Source organism: Sinocyclocheilus rhinocerous, unplaced genomic scaffold, assembly GCF_001515625.1.
Source record: "Sinocyclocheilus rhinocerous isolate Xijiao unplaced genomic scaffold, SAMN03320098_v1.1 scaffold22881, whole genome shotgun sequence".
Lineage (NCBI taxonomy): Eukaryota > Metazoa > Chordata > Actinopteri > Cypriniformes > Cyprinidae > Sinocyclocheilus > Sinocyclocheilus rhinocerous.
In genome coordinates this window covers 1-11,863 of record NW_015660809.1, presented here as the reverse complement: position 1 = coordinate 11,863, position 11,863 = coordinate 1, and the positions used below count along the sequence as shown (strand labels likewise).

General features: G+C 37.9%; 1 protein-coding gene and 1 pseudogene across 1 annotated transcript; both read left to right on the top strand.

Moving 5' to 3' along the window:
- Window positions 1–266: 266 nt before the first annotated feature.
- Window positions 267–4,765, top strand: LOC107725417 (guanylate-binding protein 3-like; annotated as a pseudogene).
- Window positions 4,766–10,129: 5,364 nt separating this feature from the next.
- LOC107725415 (guanylate-binding protein 1-like) lies at window positions 10,130–11,613 on the top strand (the record flags this gene model as incomplete). The annotated part of the gene is made up of 3 exons (XM_016534660.1): window positions 10,130–10,304; window positions 10,393–10,520; window positions 11,488–11,613. Coding segments are annotated over exons 1-3 (429 nt in total), but the record flags the coding sequence as incomplete, so codon positions are not given.
- Window positions 11,614–11,863: the final 250 nt, after the last annotated feature.

The following is an 11,863-nucleotide window of genomic DNA, read 5'->3' as shown; positions in this document are numbered from 1 at the left end:
AACTAGGTCATATTTAAATCCTGAAGGTTTACTTACCAGCTTTGTCAGACTGCGCAGCTGGATTATCAACATGTGCTTTGTCATTCTGTTAGCAAACAAAACCTTTCTAGCCACTTCCAGTCAAAGATTTTAGCTTTCTGTGTTTATCTACAATGATACCCAAGATCATTGATCATTAACATGTTGACAAGCTAGCAGTTTATTTGATGTTAAAGTTTTCACTGTGTATTTTGACTGAAGGACAGCTTTGTGTTGTTCTCTTGAAGGTAACTCGATTCAAGTGAATAATTACAACCTTCCAAGAGAGTGCATTCGCAAATATTTCCCATCTCGGAAATGTTTCACCTTCCCATTCCCAACCAATCCAGACAATGTCTCTTATCTGGAGACACTGGACCCAGCTGAGATTTCAAAACGATTCTTGGAGGTCACGGGTCGTTTCTGCCAGTTTATCTTTGACCAGAGCCAAGTGAAAAATCTGAAAGATGGACACACGGTCACCGGCAGAGGTAAATCATTGGTTCATGTAGACAGTGGCTAATCAAATCAAAGGAAGTCAAATTTATTTGTATAGCACTTCTCAAGTCATACTGCTATGTCTGCAATGACTTAATGCTTTAACCTTAAGCAGAATTTCTATATTGTGATGTGTATCATTACTGTGATGGAAAATTACTCATGTCATGGTGTAAGATTTTGTAGCTGGGAGATGCTACAAAATCACTTTAAAATATTTTATGTGATGTGTTGGGATTAAACATACTTCATGTCAGGCTAATGCAAAACCACACTTCAGGTACCACAAGCTTTTCAACAAATACTGTATTGCTCCATTTTATTTTAGTATTGTTGCTGTAGTCAAAACACTGGCAAGGCAATCTCTTAAAGTTCACCCAAAAATGAATATTCTGTCATCATTTACACACCATAATTTCATTCCAAACCTGTCATTCTTTCTTTTGAGGAATATAGAAGATTTTTTTCCTTTCCTTTCCTTTTTTTTTTGGCTGGATTATGGGAGTTTTTGTTTTAGCTTGTTTATTTTATCTTTTTTTTTTTTTTTTTGTACATACAAATTTATGTCAATGGTAACCAAAACTGTTTAACCCAAAAGAGTCATCAAATATTTGTTTTTAGAGTGGACTCTTAATGTTTTCTGTTTTTGCATCTTTATTCACCAACAACTTCATGATATAAAGCCTGAAAAATACTGCTTTAAAACTAAAGCCTCTCTGTTCTGACACGATTGTCTGTCATTTGCTACTGTGCAAGCAGCCAGCATAAATTTATTTTACCTTACTTATGTTTAAATCCTCTGCTTTCCCAAAGTTTTGGGTCATCTTGCAAAAACGTACGTGGACACCATCTCTAGTGGGGCTGTGCCGTGTCTGGAGAATGCTGTGATCGCCATGGCAATGATTGAAAATGAGGCTGCATTTCAGGAGGGCTTTGAGGTGTACCAGAGTGGAATGGAGAAACTGAAGAACTCCTTCCCCCTGGAACTGAATGAAATCACCTTGGAACACCAATGTTTCAGTCTCATGGCAACACAAACCTTCATGAAACGCTCCTTCAGGGACAGTGATGGGAAGTACTTGGCATCTTTAGAGGTAGGTGGGGGTTGTCATGCCAAATTACAACAATAGATGGTTTGAAGTCACTTTTTGGAAAACGACATGAAACTCACAGCTAGGACTCCAATAACAACATGGGTGACAAAGTGAATTCAAAGACAGATTATTTAATAACAATCCAATTAACATTAATCAACAAAAGCACACAATGGTTTTAAATGTCATGAGAGAAGTTTAAGAATGAGTAACAATGAGAGATACCCAAAATGGTTTTGAATCATGACGAAGCAAACTGATCAGGGAAAAAAGCAGATCAGGAGATCATTGTGGAGCCGGGGAGGTTGGAGACCACCACGTTGAAGCCGGCGGAGGAGATGACGATCAAAGCAGGATAAAAGACCACCAGAGTGAAGCCAGTGGAGAGGATGAACACCACAGTCGAGTAGAAGACCATCATGGTAGAGCCAGCGGAGCAGGAGATCACTGTGCAGTCAGCGGAAGAGGCAGCCAAGATAACAATACAGACAGGGAACTAAGGAATGGTCTCCGTGGCTGTAACAGAACAAGCAGGGAATACAGGGAACTTGAGGATGGCCTCCGAGGTCATGACCAGACAACTCAGGTGGCCTCCTTGACCATAACAGAGAGTTCAAGAGCAGATGCTGCTGCCTCTGGGGGAGCTGCAACGAGAACCATAATTTGTGTTCATCTGAAGAAAGCAAGCAATATAAAATGTAGAATGGCATGAGATTAAGTAAATAATGAGAAAATTTCGTCTTTGTGTGGACTATCCTGTTAAAGACCTCTTTTCTAGATTTTGTGGAAATTCCAGCAATAATCTCAGTTACATATTGAAAAACATGTATTAAGTCAAGTCAAGTCACCTTTATTTATATAGCGCTTTTAACAATACAGATTGTGTCAAAGCAACTGAACAGCATTAATTAGGAAAATAGTGTGTCATTAATGCAAAATGACAATAGTAAACACAATTTTTTCAGTTAAAGGCAGTTCATCATTGAATTCAGTGATGTCATCATCCGGCTCAGTTCAGTTTAAATAGTATCTGTGCAATCAAGGTGACGATATCGCTGGAAATTAAGTGTCCCCAACTTAGCAAGCCAAAGGCAACAGCGGCAAGGAACCACAACTCCATCGGTGACAGAATGGAGAAAAAACCTTGGGAGAAACCAGGCTCAGTCGGGGGGCCAGTTCTCCTCTGGCCAGACGAAACCAGCAGTTCAGTTCCAGGCTGCAGCAATGTCACATTGTGCAGAGGACTCAACTGGTTCCTGTGGTCTTGTCCTGGTGGCCGTCTAGGAGACAAGGTCTTCACTGGGGATCTGTCTCTGGGGCTCATCTAGTTGTCCTGGTCTCCGCTGACATTCAGGGCTGTAGAAGTCCTCTCTAGGTGCTGATCCACCATCTGGGCTGGATACGTACTGGATCCGGGGACCATCTGATCTGGATACAGACTGGATACAAATGTTATATGTAAAAAACTAAATGGGGTGGGGTTCTAATCATATGTTTGCCACAACCGTTTGTGTTTTTGTTATCCATTGGTTCTGCACTGTACTTTTGGGGTATCCACCTTATTTATAAAGCAGGGGCAGACGTGGGCATTTTTAACTTGAATGTGCAAGGTTTCTGGACTCAGTTGATTCCAGTTATTTTTTAGCTGTACAAAAACAATCCATTATCTGCTCAATGTTACAAACTGGTACTTGTCATCATATTATTTAAATTTATTATCATAATCACAAAATCACTGGTTTGTAGCACAAGTATATGCAGTTTGTTATTCTTGTAGGGGAGCTCAGGGTATAGAGAAATGTACTGAGAATCAAAAGATTCCCGGTTCAAACCTGGTGTATTCTGGCTATATGTCAAAGTGACCTTGGGCAAGACACTGAATCCCTTGTTCTCAGTGGTTGGGATAGGATACAATCCATGATATTGCTTGTAAGTTGCTTTGAGAAAAGCATCTGCTAAATAACTAGATAGATAGAAATAAAGTGTACAAAAACTCAAACAATGAGCATTAAGAATTCTTCCTGTTTTTTGTGCTGTTTTAGGAAACCATCAATCATCAGTTTGACAGGTATCTCTGGGACAATGAGAAGGCGTCTGAGGCAAAATGTGAAAATCTTATATCAGTTCTCTCTGAACCAATGACGGAAAGGATCAATCAAGGATTTTATGCCAGAGCTGGTGGTTACGATCTCTTTTTGAATCAATAGCACTATGTATCTTCAGCTATTAATATTTTTACCATCAGGTTTACTCTCTCTTTGTTTCTTCATAGATTGCTGAGGTGCTGGAGAAATTTCTACAGCAAAAGGTTGCAGTTACTACAGCCATTTTGCAGGCTGATGATAAACTAACCGAAAATGAAAGAAGGATTTGTGGTAAGAGCTTTGTGTTTTCAACATGGTAGACAGTAACATGATAATATGAATAAAATCAACCCAATTGTACAGTTAGGGTTGGGGTTAAGGTGAGGGTAAATTAAAGGGTAGTGTAGGGTAATTTAGAGTAAAGGGATGGATGCCAGTCAGTGGCCAAGAGAATCTGAGGCAGTGTCATTCCACATCTACAACAGTTTAGAGTGTTTCTGTTTTCAGTGTATCAGACGAGTGGGATCATGTTGTGGTCTAGCTGTGTTAGATTTGTCTCCTTCATTGAACTCTTGTCTCATCAGCATTTATTCACCTGTTTCTTTAACCACTTATTTTTCGGCTGACCAGAGGAGAGAGAGAGGGCAGTCCTTCTGGAACAGGAGATTAAGGCCCAGGAAGAGAGGCAGTGTCAACTGGAGGAGAAGATGGCGACTGAACAACAGAATAATGAGGAGAGGGTTAGACAGGTCATACAGAGGATGGAAGAGGAGATGTTGTTCCAACAACAGGAGACAAAGCGCGCCATGGACAGTAAGCTGAGGGAACAGGCTGCCCTGATGGAGAACGGCTTTCAGGAGAAAGCTAACAAAATGGCCTGTGAGATGGCAGTTGAGGAGGAAGAATAAAGAGGCAGAAGATAGAAAGTCCAGAGAGTTTGCACAGATGATAGCAGATCAGGAGCGAAGAAATGCACAGAATATGGAAGTGCTGAAGCAGCAGCACAGACAGCAGATGGAAGTAATTAACAGCAGACCGAGACCTGCATCTCGATCCTGTTCTATACAGTGAAATGTGTTGAAAGTTGCAGTCCATTGGTTTTACAGAATTCTGAATTCCTAACTACTATAATCTCACTAAATTCAATGTGCCTTTCATTGTGTTTTGGCATTATAGTTACAAAGCTTTTTATTTTATATCACATCTGTTTCAAGTTCTGCTGCATGGTAATGTGTGATAGCTGATCGCCCGTTTATCTAAATTATGTATCTGATAGCAATAACACTGCAATGACCAGTGTTGGGAAGATTACTTTGGAAATTTAACAGGTTACAGATTACAAGTTACCCTATTTAAAATGTAATAAGTAGTGTAACTATAACACCAATAGCGAGTCTGTTGGAGCCCTGAATTTCACAACTCGATGACCTCGTGAGTCATTAATGTAGGTTATGCTACAATGCTGAAATAACTGTAATATTACATCTGACATGGTCACCAACTCAACTCAACTTTACTTTATTGACATTCTTCCACATACACAGTATACAAATGTTGTTTCTGACGAACCAAGGTGCAAAGTATACACACGTGTTCATGACAACAGGGATCAGACATAAGAGCATATTAAATATAATGAGTAATTATATATTTAACACCAACCTTATTCAAGGAGGGAAAAACATTAGCTATATATTTTCTGTCAAAAGTTCATAAATAGAAGTGTGGCTGGTAAAGACATCTTTAGCTAGTTAGCAGACTAGCTAATTTCTTATGGATGGAGATTAACATTGTTAAACAAACTACTGGACATACACCAAGCAATACAGAGATAAAATTGAATACATGGTCTGGCAGGTGGGAGTAGGCAATGCCTTTCCTACTTTATTTAATGACTGTTTACAGTTAACCGTAGGCTGTTACATACCTGCAGATGCTTCCTCAGGTTCGACATTATCTGCGTTTCCATTACCCTTCGAATTGCCAAATTGAAAATGGAAAATACGCCCAATGGAAACATGTGAATTGCGCAAAAACTCCCATATATCGCAAAAAAGTTTTTAGACTCACATGAGGTCGTTTTTCAGGCAATTCGAAAAAGGAATATTTCGCAAAACTGCAATGGAAATTTATTTTCGCATTTACAGATCACCTGGCATACATAAGTCACTGGATCATTCTTTAATGTACTATAACCTCCAAGAAACACCTAATACATGGCCACTCTCAAGTATAAAGGGTTATCCAAGCATTAATGGCAAGTAAAGCTTACTTGACATTAATGCTTGGATAACCCCTTATTTTCACTGCACACTTCTGCAGCACATTACGGCTTCAACGCAGGCACCGGAGATGATCGCAGGTATTAGTCAATGCTTGTGTTTATACCAGCTGCACCGTGGCACGTTTCAGAAACGGCTCTCCATGCTGCTTCACATCTACGTCTCCTTCAACTTAAAAATAATGGCTAATGCAGTGGCTGTGATATACATAATTCGACAACCGCATTAATTCCCGAAAAATACAGGTAGTGACAACCGCATTTACAGAAATTCTATGTAGTGTGTATGCAACCGAACAACTAGTTGTTGATGATGTCACGAGAAGCATGCCAATGTGGGTGTATTGTCAGGCGTCAAGCGTTTACCTCAGATCTGACAGGATGGCGGAGAGAGGTGTATTCTGGACCGACCAGTTGCGGTCAAGAGAGTGTAGGCTGTTCAATAACAACAGTTTAAAGAACAAAACTAGATTACGACGACTATCCCGACAGCGATTTAATAACGATTTGTGGATTTTTGCATGTCTTTGCAGCCTAATGTCTGTTTTGTCAACAGCAGCTAACACAAAACTAGCTAATATGTGGGCCTCCATTCTCTCCGAGATGCCACAATGTTGCTATGGTTACCACGCTGCCACACATGGAATGATAATTTTTTTTTTATGCATTTAAATGCGGTTGTCACTCCTGAAACTTAATTAATTAACATAAAATGCTTATAAATGTTCAACTTTAATTCATATATGATTGTGCACTTTATAAAAATATACAAATGATTTTGATAGATGTTATACACTGACTTAAAACTTATTTATTAATGTGCATTTGAATGCTTGCAAATGTCATTAAACTGGTTGTTTAATCTGATTAAAATGGTAATCTAATGTACTTTTTACATTTACAAATGTTGTATAAATGTTAGTAATTTTAAGCAGTTCACACACTATTCATTTTGACATATGATTCATTAACTCATAACTACAGTCTGTAAAGGTGACACATTTGCATTTTTGTGGTGTGTATGCAGCCTTCTACTAACACAAATGTCCAAATAGTTTATTAATTGTTTGTTCAATATTATTGTTGAAAAAAGACAAAAGTCAAACCATCTAAATGATGCTACCTTTACTTATATTGTCCTGAAATATCTTGCAGTATTCTTTCGCAGTGCTCAATTTTTATGCTTTTTAGCTTTTTTTTATTACTATTAAGTAACTGTTCAAACCTTACTTTATTTTGATAAATGAACAAGTATTTTCTTTCTCTCTTGGAAATTTTTCTTTATAATAACATAAAAGACCTAATAGATAAATAAAATGTGTAACCGTTTTTTAAGCCATTCTAAATCATTTTTCATCATTTCGAGCATTTGTACAGGCTTTTGCATTTTTCAATGTCAAGAGTATTGCTATTAGCAACTCATTTAATTTTACCTGTCAAGTGGATTTGCTATATTAATTCCTCAAGACATAACTGACTGTGTTTAAATTAACTGTACATCTTAAAAGCATTTTGAGATTTGAGAAGTGAGTCTGCATCTCCCACGCTGCAATAAAGCTCACCGTTCAAATGAATGCATGGCTCAGACAAACATGTACCTAATGTGTGTACGTTACTCCTTCACGAATAAATCTCTCAATGAGTAAAATTTGCTGTGTCTATTATTATACAGTGATGCAGTGAGATCCAACCAGACGAAGAAGTGATGATGGAAAGAGCACTTTTAATTTTAATAATGAATAAATGAACAATAAATGACAAATAAGTCCAAAAACATAATACTGAAAAAGATGCTTACAAGAAATAAATACAAATGCATGAAATTGCAATGAGTAAAAAATTGATATCTCATATCTCATGTCTGCAGACTTGTGCAAACTTTGAAGAAAAGGCACCTCCAGTATGTGTACCAAACATATTCAATTCTAAGAAAAGCACAACACACTCGAGGATAAGATACATACACTAACATCACAGACGAGGCACTGAGACATTTCACCTGAAACACACAGGTCACACAAACAAAGTGAATAATCATGTCTTAAACAAAAATACTAGGAAGTAAAAAACCTAAGGAAGAAGATTAGATAAATGAAGGGCTATTGATGAATGTGAGCAGGGATAGATATACTGTATGGTTGAGCAAAGGTTAAAAGGTGTCGGAGTTTTACTGCCTCTAGTGTTCATTTCTATTGGAAACTGCAGTGATGTGTACTTACTGGTATGTATTTCACATCTCGTGTAAAAGTGCCCCCAGGTACGTTTTTGCCATGAGACCATGTGACCTTTGTAATGTGCAGAACAATCAACATGTTGAAACAAATCAAAACACTCAATAAAGACAGAGAGTCCTTTGACCTTACTGAGTTTTTCAATGTTAAAGTCCTCCAAAATAAGAATTCCTAAAAACTCAAGGCATTGACAACAAATGAGCCAAGTCAAGTCTTTGTCGTATTTGTTTTGCTTGGTCAGTGTCATTGTGAATTTTAGTTCATTTGCTGTTGTAGACAGTAAGGACCTTTGAAATAACTGAATTTGGTGAAGTGATATGGACATGTAATGCGGTGAAGGCCTGCCTGGAAGTACTTTAGCCAGACATTTCCCTGAAAAATAACTGCACACCTTAGAACATTAACCAACCAATCAAAATGAAACCCAGCCCAGTAGTATAATAATCTTTTTTTTTTTCTTTAGCTGATGCTTTTACCCCAACTTATTTAACACCTTATATGGTACACAGTTTATGAATAACCCTGGACTGAACAATTGTATTGTTAGTGTCATGCAGTACTGATGGAGTCATGAGCACACATAAAAATTTCCCAGTTCTTTTCACAGTGTCTGACGCATTGAAGGGAGAATTTCTTTGGAATTTCCATTAAATTTAATCCAAAACAAGGTTTATAATAGGTTGAAAAATGACAATCTTCTGTGTTCTTCTTATTTTTGGAATATTACTGTTCAGCTTTTGTTGTTTATAGCTCAGATATACAAGATGTCATTCCAACCTGTGCGTATAGAACCACCAAAAGGGAAACATTTTATCTCTGTGTTGCTGCACATTCTGTAAACAATTCAAGCTTCTTGTATGTCACATGTTTTCCAGTTTGCAGTTGCTGATTTTGAAAATGAAACTTTTTGTTTGTTGTTTGCTCAGACACTAGGAGGAGGTCAAATCAGCCACAGACAATAACCAGAGACATGCTGAGAGATCATTGACATCCCCTAACTCACTCTAGACCAATCAGCATTAAGAGTCTAGAGATCGTTGACATCCCCTAACTCACTCTAGACCAATCAGCATTAAGAGTCTGGACCTAAAGGTATGTCTAAGAAATATGGGTAGAATATCAGGAAGCTACAACATGTACACAACTCAGATTGAAGTTAGACTGAAGTTAACTAAAGCAAAAAGGTAAGGGACATTCTTTCATTCAGATCATTTATAGCACTTGTACTGCTCTTGTTAATGCAAACAATACAATGTCCAGTGTTTTACAGTCAGCATCAGCAGATTGAATAATGTTTGTTTTTGCTCCTGCTGTTGATAATGAACTACACATAGTTAAGATTTAATGTTGGTGATTTAATTTTATCACTCCATGTGTGAGTGTGTGTGTGTGTGTGTGTGTGTGTGTGTGTGTATTAGTGAACTCTACAGCCTGACTTGTCTTGATAGATGTTCTGGCCATATTTAGTAAGATCTTTAAAGGACTTTGTTTATATTACACTATTTACTTGTATTTTACCTCTCTAGGAGAAACCAGCATCAACTAAAGCCAGTCAGGTTACAGACTGTAGCTGCACACAAACACATCTTACAGCAACTTGTCATGCTTGTGTAATTTGTTGTGAATGTGTGTTGTTAAGGCAATATGAGAAACACAAAATTTACCCACAGCATCAACTAAACCCAGTCTGGTTAAAGACTGTAGCTGGGCACAAACAAGTCTGACAGCATTTCTATGTGTCTTACTCAGCCTGCTTGTGTAGTTTGATGTGAAAGTGTGTTGTTAAAGCAATATTTTACACAAACAGAAAGAGGAAAGGCTGCTCGTGTGGGGAATTCCTGTACTGTCTAATGCAGGAGTATTGGAGTATTTCTCAATGCGGTTGATTAAAGGAAGAGAAATGTGTTTGGGTCTCCAGTGGTCATGGACAAACCAGTGTGCTTGATTGACACGGCGTCCGATGGGAAGCTGTGTGTGCAGCGGTCAGCGTTGCAGGTTCTGGAGCAGATCCAGCAGCCCGTGGTGGTGGTGGCTGTGGTGGGTCTCTATCGCACCGGGAAGTCCTACCTGATGAATCGACTGGCCGGGAAGCAAACAGGTCAGCAGCACTGATGCCATCCAAACGCTCGTGCCCTTCAAATGAATGCATGCAAGTCATTGTGGGGGGTTTGGTGTGTCATTATCAGGGTTTGCACTGGGCAGCACAATAGAGTCCAAGACGAAGGGCATCTGGATGTGGTGTTTGCCTCACCCCACTAAAGCAGGAACCACTCTGGTGCTGCTGGACACCGAGGGACTCGGGGACGTGGACAAGGTGACGTAACAGATTTACCAGATTACCAAATTACTAGTACCCAAGGGTCCAATAACACTTTCATTTTTGGAGCAGAGATGACCTTAATCCCATAACTCTAGGTGCTGAAGAGGAACATGGTTTGTTGCTTACACTGCACATAATGTGACACAATAAATATAACTATAAAAGTAAAATGATTAATAGTAGTAATAATAGTATTATTGCACTTTATTTAGTTTGTTTTTAAATAAAATAATAAATATTTATAATGTATGGTATTATAAATAACTATTTATAATATCATTATATTTTAAAATAAAAAAACAAGTATTAAGTAACAACAATTATTTTACAGTATACTTAAAAAATACAACGCTAATATTTACATTTTCATGTGCTTTTATTTATTTATTTATTTAAATTAATATGAATTTTCATCATTTTCAAACCTAAAATCAGCAAGCTTTCATTTTGGTGGGATTTAGCACTGCCATTTTGCTCTGAAACTGGCAGCTCATAGTCTAGATTTATGCTTTCAGTTCGAATGTAAATCTTACACAGTATTATAGTTAGTCGATCTAAAATGGTGATTGTGCATTAAAGGGGTCATATGATGCTGCTAAAAAGAACATTATTTTGTGTATTTGGTGTAATGAAATGTGTTTATGCAGTTTAAGGTTAAAAAAAACACATTATTTTCCACATACACATGCGCACCTTCACACCACTTATTTGCATCCATGCTCATTCAGCATGTTGTTGGCTTTAGAGAATGAACAGATGTATTGAACAGTCTAGTGCTAGCTTGCTAGTTTGCTGTAAAGTGGAGGCGGGGAATGTGGTGAATTAGCCCTGTTTATATGGAGCACTAAATATTATAGCTTGTAGTTGTGTGAGTACCTTTCATTGAGTTGAATGTGAATGCAAATTCAAGGCTATTTCCAGTTTATTATTCTAACTTCATGAATATGGTTTTGCATTGTAGGGGGACTCAAAGCATGACACCAACATCTTCTGTCTGGCTGTGTTACTGAGCAGCACTCTGGTCTACAACAGTCGAGGGACAATTGACAACAGGACTGTAGAGGAGCTGCAGTATCCTTCTGAACATTTATCTAGATTTTTTTTATTTTTGAAAAAGAAAGAGAAAGAGAAAAGTGTAGGGAGTTGTTCAGATGTTGACCAACATTTCACACAGAAAATTTTCATACATGTGCAAAAGTTCTTTCTCTAGCTAATGTTGATGATTTGTTTAAAATAATTTTCATTTGAAGACCATAACTCCATTATTGTGATTAGCAGTCCATTTAGTTAGATGCATGGCCCTTGACTTTTTGTTGCTGAAACATACAATTTGGCCG